The 11,310-nt window shown below is 41.0% G+C and overlaps 1 protein-coding gene across 2 annotated transcripts; it reads right to left on the minus strand.

The window, feature by feature from the left end:
- Nucleotides 1–897: 897 nt before the first annotated feature.
- On the minus strand, nt 898–9,404 carry LOC120920351 (beta-1,4-galactosyltransferase 3-like). 2 transcript variants are annotated; one of them, XM_040332384.1, is made up of 2 exons: nt 8,277–9,404; nt 898–1,180 (listed from the first exon to the last, which is right to left on the minus strand). In XM_040332384.1, the coding sequence occupies exons 1-2, from the start codon at nt 9,236–9,238 to the stop codon at nt 1,177–1,179; spliced, it is 966 nt and encodes a 321-aa protein (XP_040188318.1). In that variant the 5' UTR covers nt 9,239–9,404; the 3' UTR covers nt 898–1,176. The 2 variants fall into 2 exon arrangements, with proteins under 2 accessions (XP_040188318.1, XP_040188317.1); XM_040332383.1 differs by having other exon boundaries at nt 898–1,119; nt 8,226–9,403.
- Between the last annotated feature and the right edge of the window lie 1,906 nt (nt 9,405–11,310).

The raw sequence follows: 11,310 nt of genomic DNA on the forward strand, positions 1-11,310 counted from the left end.
ACCAGATAAATGATGTAACGGGAGGGCCTGTGGAACCCAGAATCCCTTGGAAAGTATGGGATATCATTGTTTCAGCTCCCCATGCACCTCTTATGTCTAAATCACCCTGTGACTATTAGGGGCACAGGGTGAGCAAGAAAATAATGGACATTAAGAATATGTCTTGGATAACTTAAAATGGGACAGCAATATTTATCCACAATATCTCCCAGGATATATGCCGTATTAGAAAGAGTGACTCATTCATACTGTTGGGAGATGCTAATGTGTTCAACTCCAGCCATCTGTCTGTTATAATGTAAATGAGTCTAGGATAACTTCTAAGGATCTTTCATTGTGGCTTGTGCTAATTGACCCCCCGTAATTGTGTGAAGGAGTTCTGCTTTAATGTGTATTGTAGTTAGGGAGAGGAAACAGCCAGGCTAGGAAACTCAAAGGTCATGCATATGAGTCATCTTGGCTGCTTAAAGGGATTAGTTAATTAGCTCATGTTAATTAGGTCTGGTCACCGGTGTATTTTAAGAGTAATATGAGCAGGATATGTATGCACCTCCTCTTTTGGTGTGTATAAGAGCCTGTATTCCTCAATAAAGATTGTGATTCCCGCTTGAACCTCAACACAGAGCCTCGTCTCGTATTTGGGAGAGAATTATTCATATGGGGTCTTATTCGGCTGGATGGAGTGTCTGGTAGCTGCCTTGTGTTCGGGAATGGAATATCCTAAACGACTTGAACCCCTTTCATATCTGGGGTGTCATTACAAATATATTACACAATCAAAAATTAGGGGAGCTGAAGGGTTAGCCCAGTTGGAAGCACGTCTTCCATTCTCCGGTAAACCCTTCGCAATTCTCTAATCTAGATATACGTTGATGAGAAGGGGGTCTAGGGCACCGCTTGTTTTTGTAAAATTTGTATTAAGAAAACAAAATAAAATAGATAACAATTAAATACAAACCAATTAAACAAAATTTTACTTTTCTGTGATTGGTTGACCAACAAAATCTGATCCAAGCCATGACTCCGGGGGGGCAAGACTTGTCGGACTAATCATGGAACGATAGAAAGATATATAAAGATTACAATGTCTTGGGATGAGTAAAAGCCAATGGAGTTTTAGAGAGGAAGGAGTGTGGAAAATTGGGCAAAGCGATCGGTATACATCGGGTTCCAGTCTCACCTTCTTGATGGAGCAAGTCTATCTGTTCCAATGTCCACCGTGATTTTGGTGTAGAGCGGGAGAAGCTCCTTGGACAGCAGTTTATACTGGAGGGTGTTTAGACCGTCTTGTCTCCAAGTCCCCCTTGTCTGTCCCAGAAGGTAGAACCGTTGTTGGTTTTCCTTGTTCCCTTGGTCCAGAACGTGCTGTATCATTTTATACCTTCCAACAAGGACCGACGGCCGAGATATCTTCATGCCGCCGATTTGAACTCGTGACGCTAAGTCGTCGTCTTCGCCGCCCCAGCCCCAGTAATTGTTCGAAAATCCGTTGACTTTTTCATACTGCTCAGGAGTTAGTGCCGAGACTCCCCCAAAACACAACTGGTAGGGCAGAATGTAATTAAACTTGTCTATGGCAACAGACACGTGTTTGGGGAACCCGTCGCAGGTGTACAGGTTGCGGTCGTCTTCGGGGATGAGGTCCACGTCATGGAAGAACAAGCAGTCCCAGGCCTCGTCCTTCATGGCTTCTTTAAAGCCAACGTTCATGAGTTTAGCGCGGTTAAAAGTGAAGTTGCCCGCCTGCTGGATGACGTAGATGCCGTAGTTCAGCTGTTGGCGTTGCAAGAACGGGTGCAGATTGTACAAGAGGTATTTAAGGTGGCGCTCTCGGTTCCGCTGAGGGATGACGATGGCGGTCTTCTTTTTGGAGATACAGTCGGGGGGCTCGTAGCGGCCTCCTTGGGTCACATTGGGGTTCTCCTGTATCACGTCTTCCAGCTTGAGGGACTTTGGTAACTGGACCTGGATTGGCCCTTTTAAATACGGCGAGATCGCCGGGCAAGGTTCCGATGATTCGTTTTTTCCTGGACTCACGCGGTCTGTGATCGTCTTTTGGTCTCCTTTGAGGTACAGGAAGGATATAACCCCCATCAGGACACAGAAAAGGAGCAGCAGGCTATATATGGTTCTGGAGGTCATTTGGCAGCTCTCTCTGACCCCGGAGTCAAAATCCGACAGATAAATACGGAGAAATGGATGTCTCCAGTCCGGAAAACAGCAAGTTTCTGTCTCTACCTCAAACTCGGCAAAGCTTCTGATTGTCTGCCTATGTGGTACGCAGCAATTATCTCTCACATGGAAAGAAATGAAATGTCCCCAGGCAGAACATTTAACATAAAAGTCTGGTTTGACAAGCTAAGTGGGTTGGGAAGATACCATAACATTTCCTAGTTCATCCCAGGTAATCAGATCCCAGTCTGTTTCAGGTAAAACAAAAAAATTCCGACAAATAGTGCTCTTTTTGGTGGTATTTGATCACCTCTGCGACTTATAGCGGGACTGCGATATTGCGGCAGACAGACGGACACTAACTGACACTTATTGGGGGTAGCTGAGGACACCAATGGGGTGCTGGGGGGGGGGGGACCTAAGGACAGTATTGGGGTAAGGTGATCAGATTTTTCAAATGAAATCCGGGTCAGTAAAACAGTTCACAGTGTCAGTAGTTTTTTATTTATACTTTTTTTTACAAATGTATTTATTTATTTATTTTCACAATTTAATTTCTTCTTTTTTATTTTTATTTTTTTACATATTTTTCACGATTCTTTTTTGGGGGGAGGAGGTTGGACTGTATCAGTAAGGAAGTGGATGGTGTCAGTAGAGAATTGTACGGTGTCAGTGGTTTTTTATTTTTATTTACAATTTTATTTTTTTATTATTTTTACAATTTATATATTTTTGCTATTTTTTTTACAATGCTTTCTTTTTTTTTTTACAAATGTATTTATTTATTTTCACAATTTAATCTCTTCTTTTTTTTTACATATTTTTCACAATTGTTTTTTAATTTTAATTTATTAGTAAAAAATTGTACGGTGTCTGTAGTTTTTTTATTAAAATTTTTATTTACAATTTTTTTTTTTATTATTTTTACAATTTATATTTTTTTGCTATTTTTTTACAATGCTTTCTTTTTTTTACAAATGTATTTATTTATTTATTTTCACAAATAAATTTCTTCTTTTTTATTTATTTTTTTTACATATTTTTCACAATTCTTTTTTGGGGGGAGGAGGTTGGACTGTATCAGAAGGGCAGTGGATGGTGTCAGTAGAGAATTGTACGGTGTCAGTGGTTTTTTATTTTTATTTACAATTTTTTTTTTATTATTTTTACAATTTATATATTTTTTGCTATTTTTTTACAATGCTTTCTTTTTTTTTTTACAAATGTATTTATTTATTTTCACAATTTAATCTCTTCTTTTTTTTACATATTTTTCACAATTATTTTTTTGGGGGAGGAGGTTGGACCGTATCAGTAGGGCAGTGGATGGTGTCAGTAGAAAATTGTACGGTGTCAGTAGTTTTTATATTTACATTTTTATTTACAATTTTTTTATTTTTATTATTTTTACAATTTATATTTTTTTGCTATTTTCTTACAATGCTTTCTTTTTTTTTTACAAATGTATTTATTTATTTATTTTCACAATTTAATCTCTTTTTTTTTGCATATTTTTCACAATTATTTTTTTTTGGGGGGGGGGGGAGGAGACTAGGTTGGCAGTGGACCGTATCAGTAGGGAAGTGGATGGTGCCAGTAGAGAATTGGACGGTGTCAGAAGTTTTTTATTTTTATTTGCAATTACATTTTTTACAATTTTATAAAAAAAAAAAAATTATTTTTACAATTTATATTTTTTTGCTATTTTTTTATAATGCTTTCTTTTTTTTACAAATGTATTTATTTATTTATTTTCACAATTTAATCTCTTGTTTTTTTTTTTAACATATTTTTCACGATTCTTTTTTGCAGGCGCTGGAGGTTGGCAAGTGGACCGTATCAGTAGGGCAGTGGATGGTGTCAGTAGAGAATCGGACGGTGTCAGTAGTTTTTTATTTTTATTTACAATTAAATCTTTTACAATTTAAATAAAAAAATAATTATTATTTTTACAATTTATATTTTTTTGCTATTTTTTATAATGCTTTCTTTTTTTTACAAATGTATTTATTTATTTATTTTCACAATATTATATATATATATATATATATATATATATATATATATATATATATATATATATATATATATATATATATATTATATATATCTCTTATTTTTTACATATTTTTTACAATTATTTTTTTTTTGGGGGGGGGGGGGGAACGAGGTTGGCAGTGGACCGTATCAGTAGGGAAGTGGATGGTGCCAGTAGAGAATTGGACGGTGTCAGGAGTTTTTTATAATACATTTATTACAATTTTATTACATTTTTTTTAATTTTTTACAATTTATATTTTTTGCTATTTTTTTACAATGCTTTTTTTTACAAATTTTTATATTTTTTTTATTATTATTATTATTATTATTATTATTTTTTTTTACAATTTAATTTTTAACTATTTATTTATTAATTACAATTATTTTTTACAATTATTTTTTTTTATTTTCATTTATCATCCCTGTTGGGGGGGGGGGCGGCTTTGGCGAGATATCAGGAGTCTAAACACGCCTGACATGTCCTCTTTGATACAGAGGAAGGGACGGCTCCCCCTCTGTGCTCCTCCGGCTCCACTGAACTCTGCACCCTGTACATAGCGCACCCCTGAACTCTGCACCCTGTACATAGCGCACCCCTGAACTCTGCACCCTGTACATAGCGCACCCCTGCACTCTGTACATAGCGCACCCCTGAACACTGCTCTCTGTACATATCGCACCCCTGAACTCTGCACTCTGTACATAGCGCACCCCTGAACTCTGTACATAGCACACCCCTAAACTCTGTACTCTGTACATACCATACCCCTGAACTCTGTACATAGCACACCCCTAAACTCTGTACTCTGTACATACCATACCCCTGAACTCTGTACATAGCACACCCCTAAACTCTGTACTCTGTACATACCATACCCCTGAACTCTGTACATAGTGCACCCCTGAACTCTGCACTCTGTACATAACGCACCCCTGAACTCTGCACTCTGTACATAGCGCACCCCTGGACACTGTACTCTGTACATACCGTACCCCTGAACTCTGTACATACCGCACCCCTGAACTCTGTACATAGTGCACCCCTGAATTCTGTACTCTGTACATACCGTACCCCTGAACTCTGTACATACCGCACCCCTGAACTCTGCATGTGAAGAAATAAATTCTGCACTTTTAGAGAGGAAGGAGTGTGGAAAATTGGGCAAAGAGATCGGTATACATCGGGTCCCGGTCTCACCTTCTTGTTGGAGCAAGTTTATCCGTTTCCGATTTCCACCGTGATTTTGGTGTAGAGCGGGAGAAGCTCCTTGGACAGCAGTTTATACTGGAGGGTGTTTAGCCCGTCTTGTTTCCAAGTCCCCCTTGTCTGTCCCAGAAGGTGGAACCGTTGTGGGTTTTGCTCGTTCCCTTTGGTCCCGAGCTTCCTGTATCATTTTATACCTTCCTACAAGGACGGACGGCCGAGATATCTGCGTAAGTTACGTTCACGTCGTAGGCAGTGTTCGACGTATCTTAGCCATTCTATCCGACGCATGCGCACTGGGATACGTCCACGGACGGCGCGAATGCGCCGTACGTTCAAAACGTCAATTACGTGGGGGTCATGCTTTATTAACATAAAACACGCCCACCTCTTCCCAATTTGAATTAGGCGCGCTTACGCCTGCAACATTTACGCTACGCCGCCGTAACTTAGGACGCAAGTGCTTTGTGAATACAGCACTCGCCTCTCTAACTTGCAGCGGCGTAGAGTATATGAGATACGCTACACCTGCCTAACGTTAGGCACGGGTACGTGAATCTAGCTATAAGACTGTGGTGTAGATTCAGGTAGGGTCGCGCAATGATACGGCGGCGCAGCGTATCGTATTTACGCTATGCCGCCGTAACTTACAGGAGCAAGTGCAGTATTCACAAAGCACTTGCTCCGTAAGTTGCGGCGGCGTAGCGTAAATGGGGCCGGCGTAAGCGCATGTAATTCAAATGTGGAAGGGGGGCGTGTTTTAGGTAAATCTATGATGACCTGACGTGATTGACGTTTTGTACGGACGCTGCCCGTGTACATATGCCAGTGTGCATTGCTCCCAAGTACGGCGCAACAACGTATTGGTTTCGACGTGAACGTAAATTACGTCCAGCCCTATTCGCGAACGACTTACGCAAACGACGTAAAAAATTCAAGTTTCGAGGCGGGAACGACGTCCATACTTAACATTGGCTGCGCCTCCTAATAGCAGGAACAACCTTATGCCGAAAAAGCCGTACGCAAACGACGTAAATAAATTGCGCCGGGCGTACGTACGTTTGTGAATCGGCGTATCTAGGTAATTAGCATATTCTACGCCCACAACAATGGAAGCGCCCCTAGCGGCCAACGTTATATTGCACACAATTCTACGGCGCCGCAATCAAGTTACGTCGGTGGAGGAAGCCTATTTTTTAAGCGTATCTGCCTTTGAGAATCGGCGTAATGATACGCGGGCGCGGATTTCACATTACGGCGGCGTATCTGGAGATACGCCGCCGTAAAAGGTACGTGAATCTACCCCTGTGTGTGTAAAGGCCGGTGTCCCAATACTTTTGACAATATAGTGTGTGTGTATATATATACATATACCTAAACTTTGAGGTGCACACCTTAACGTAGGTGGCTTCACACACCTGTGTACATACCATACATTGTTATCTCACACAGTTGAATATTTTTTCATGTTCTAGAGAAAGAGAAGAGCAGAAAATGAAGAAAGTTGCCAATTCTACGTACTTGGTCTCTGATATCACCGGGACACTCTTTGTTTCGTACTGCAGGGCAGTGTCACCTCCTGTCAATCAGCTTCTTTACAATCCATTGACATCGGTTGAGTTGTAAAAAGAGGTTTCTAACAAGAAAACCTAGAACCAGATATATTCGAAACGTGGTACTTTTTTGTAAAAAGTCGATATACAGTACAGACCCAACCATAATTCATGTGGACTAAGGAAGATCTTGGGGTCAAGGGTTTCATTTATGGTAGATATGATGTATCTGGTACTTTGTTGTCTTGGTGTCTCTCCAACAAGACAATAAAAGAGACCAGATGATTATATTACACAATCGAAAATTGGGGGAGTCGAAGTGTTGGCCCAGTTAGAAGCACGTCTTCCATTCTCCGGTAAACCCTTCGTAATTCTGCGTACCTTCAGGCTCCCTAGACACTGGGACACCTTTTCAAGGGTCCATGCATTGAAGATATGAACTATCTGGTACTTTGTTGTCTTGGTGTCTCTACAACAAGACAATAAAAGAGACCAGATTACACAATCAAACATTGGGGGAGTCGAAGAGTTACCCCCGTTGGAAGCACGTCTTCCATTTTCCAGTAAACCCTTCGTAATTCTGCGTACTTTCAGGCTCCCTAGACACTGGGACACCTTGTTAAGGGTTCATTTGTGGTAGATGTGATGTATCTGGTACTTTGTTGTCTTGGTGTCTCTTCAACAAGACAATAAAAGAGACCAGATGAATATATTACACAATCAAAAATTGGGGGAGTCGAAGGGTTAGCCCAGTTGGAAGCACGTCTTCCATTCTCCGGTAAACCCTTCGTATTTCTGCATACCTTTAGGCTCCCTAGACACTGGGACACCTTTTCAAGGGTTCATGCATTGAAGATATGATGTATATGGCACTTTGTTGTCTTGGTGTCTCTCCAACAAGACAATAAAAGAGACCTGATGAATATATTACACAATCAAAAATTGGGGCAGTGGAAGGGTTAGCCCAGTTGGAAGCACGTCTTCCATTCTCCGGTAAACCCTTCGCAATTCTCTAATCTAGATATACGTTGATGAGAAGGGGGTCTAGGGCACCGCTCGTTTTTGTAAAATTTGTATTAAGAAAACAAAAGAAAATAAATAACAATCAAATGCAAACCAATTAAATAAAAATTGTACATTTCTGTGATTGGTTGACCAACAAAAGCTGGTCCAAGCCATGACTCCGGGGGGGCCAAGACTTGTTGGACTAATCATGGAACGATAGAAAGATAAATAAAGATTACAATGGAGTTTTAACGAGGAAGGAGTCTGGAAAATTGGGCAAAGCCATCGGGTCCCGGTCTCACCTTCTTGATGGAGCAAGTTTATCTGTTCCAATGTCCACCATGATTTTGGTGTAGAGCGGGAGAAGCTCCTTGGACTGCAGTTTATACTGGAGGGTGTTTAGACCGTCTTGTCTCCAAGTCCCCCTTGTCTGTCCCAGAAGGTGGAACCGTTGTTGGTTTTCCTTGTTCCCTTGGTCCCGAACGTGCTGTATCATTTTATACCTTCCAACAAGGACGGACGGCCGAGATATCTGCATGCCGCCGATTTGAACTCGTGTCGCTAAGTCGTCGTCCTCGCCGCCCCAGCCCCAGTAATTGTTGGAAAATCCGTTGACTTTTTCATACTGCTCAGGAGTCAACGCCGAGACTCCCCCGAAACACAACTGGTAGGGCAGAATGTAATTAAACTTGTCTATGGCAACAGACACGTGTTTGGGGAACCCGTCGCAGGTGTACAGGTTGCGGTCGTCTTCGGGGATGAGGTCCACGTCATGGAAGAACAAGCAATCCCAGGCCTCGTCCTTCATGGCTTCTTTGAAGCCAACGTTCATGAGTTTAGCGCGGTTAAAAGTGAAGTTGCCCGCCTGCTGGATGACGTAGATGCCGTAGTTCAGCTGTTGGCGTTGCAAGAACGGGTGCAAATTGTACAGGAGGTATTTAAGGTGGCGCTCTCGGTTCCGCTGAGGGATGACGATGGCGGTCTTCTTTTTGGAGATACAGTCGGCGGGCTCGTAGCGGCCTCCTTGGGTCACATTGGGGTTCTCCTGTATCACGTCTTCCAGCTTGAGGGACTTTGGTAACTGGACCTGGATTGGCCCTTTTAAATATGGCGAGATCCCCGGGCAAGGCTCCAATGATTCGTTTTTTCCTGGACTCACGAGGTCTGTGGTCGTCTTTTGGTCTCCTATGAGGTACAGGTAGGATATAGCCCCCATCAGGACACAGAAAAGGAGCAGCAGGCTATATATGGTTCTGGAGGTCATTTGGCAGCTCTCTCCGACCCAGGAGTCAAAATCCGACAGATAAATACGGAGAAATGGATGTCTCCAGTCTGACAATCAGCAAGTTTCTGTCTCTACCTCAACGTATGCAAAGCTTCTTATTGTCTGCCTATCTGGTACGCAGCAAATTATCTCTCACATAGAAAGCCACGAAATGTCCCCAGGCAGAACCTTTAACACAAAAGTCTGGTTTGACAGGGGGGGTGGGGGGGGGGGGTAGGAAGATACTTACCAATAACATTTCCCAATCCGTCCCAGGTAATCCATTCCAAGTCCATCCCAGGTAATCCAGTCCGTCCCAGGTAATCCATTCCAAGTCCATCCCAGGTAATCCAGTCCGTCCCAGGTAATCCATTCCAAGTCCATCCCAGGTAATCCACTCACAGTCCATCCCAGGTAATCCAGTCCGTCCCACGTAAAATAAAACAATAAAAAAAAAAAATCCGACATTTTTGTGGTGGTATTTGATCACCTCTGCGTTTTTTTTTTTTTGCGCTAAAACGAATAAAGGACCGACAATTTTGAAAAAGAAAAAAATATATATTTTTTTTCTACGTTCTGCTATAAAACATCCATTAAATTAAAAAATGTCTTCATAAATTTAGGCCAATATTTATTTTGCTACATATTTTTGGTAAAAAAAAATTAAATAAAAAACAATAAGCGTATATCTCATTTTTTTTACCAGAAATATGTAGCACAATACACATTTTTTTTTTATTATTTATTGGATGTTTTATTGCAGAAAGGAAAAAAATATATATATTTTTTTAATTTTTCAAAATTGTCGGTCCTTTATTTATTTATATTTTTATTTCTAGTAATGGCGGCGATCAGGGACTTATAGCGGGACTGCGAGATTGCGGCGGACAGTCGGGCACTAACTGACACGTATTGGGGGGACAGTAATGGGGTGCTGAAGGGGGGGGCAAAGGACAGTAATGGGGTAAGGTGACCACATTATTTAAATACGGGGACATATTTTTATTTTTTTAATTATTTTTTTTATTGGTAAACTCTTTTATAAGCATATTTGGTGGCGGTTTTGGATGGACGGTGTCAGTAAAGCAGTTCACAGTGTCAGTAGCTTTTTATTTATACATTTTTACAAATGTATTTATTTTCGCAATTTAATTTCTTATTTTGTTTTTACATATTTTTCACAATTCTTTTTCGGGGGGAGGTGGTGGGCAGTGAACCGTATCAGTAGGGCTGTGGATGGTATCAGTAGTTTTTTTATTTAAATTCTTATTTACAGTTTAATTTATTACAATTTAATAAAAAAAAAAAATAATAATTTTTACAATTTTGTGTTGTTATTTTTTTTACTATGCTTTATTTTTTTTTTGGGGGGGTGGACAGTGATTATTATTATTATTATTATTATTATTATTATTATTATTATCATTATTATTATTTATACAATAACATTTTTAAATATTTATTTATTACAATTATTTTATTTAGTTATTTATTTATCAGCCCTGTTTGGGGGGGGGGGGGGCCTTGGAGGGGTATCAGGAGTCTAAAAAAAAAACATGACATCTCCCCTTTGAGACAGGGAAAGGGACTGAGGACACAGATTCCCCCAGTCCCTTTCTCTGCAGCTTCAGCTGAAAAAGAATGGAGAGGAGACAGAGGCTCCTCTCCATTCATAAACTGAAGAAGAGTGTCAGGAAAGGTTCCATCCGCTGGTGCTATTTATTACCTGGCTCGCAGTACTGCGTCTCACCAGCAGGTGTCTCCTGACAGTTCCGAACTGTCAGGAGAACTTTTTCCTACTGGTGTTATATCACCCTTGGGACGCAGTACTGGTCTCCACCAGCGGATGGACCCTGACAGTATGGAGCATACGGCCCTTCCTGCGCTCAGGTGTGACCTGAACTTAATTGCCACACCTTTATATACCCGGTGAGTTCAAGCATACCTCGCCCTGGTATCTTTCTGCTATCCGGACCCTGAGCCTGCTATCCTGACCCTGAGCCTGCTTTCCCGACCCTGAGCCTGCTATCCGGACCCTGAGCCTGCTATCCCGACCCTGAGCCTGCTATCCC

The sequence above is a fragment of the Rana temporaria genome, chromosome 13 (assembly GCF_905171775.1).
Source record: "Rana temporaria chromosome 13, aRanTem1.1, whole genome shotgun sequence".
Lineage (NCBI taxonomy): Eukaryota > Metazoa > Chordata > Amphibia > Anura > Ranidae > Rana > Rana temporaria.

Bases quoted from the DNA above. Each gene is read 5' to 3' on its own strand.
- LOC120920351 (XM_040332384.1), bottom strand. From the start codon at position 9,238: ATGACCTCCAGAACCATATATAGCCTGCTGCTCCTTTTCTGTGTCCTG.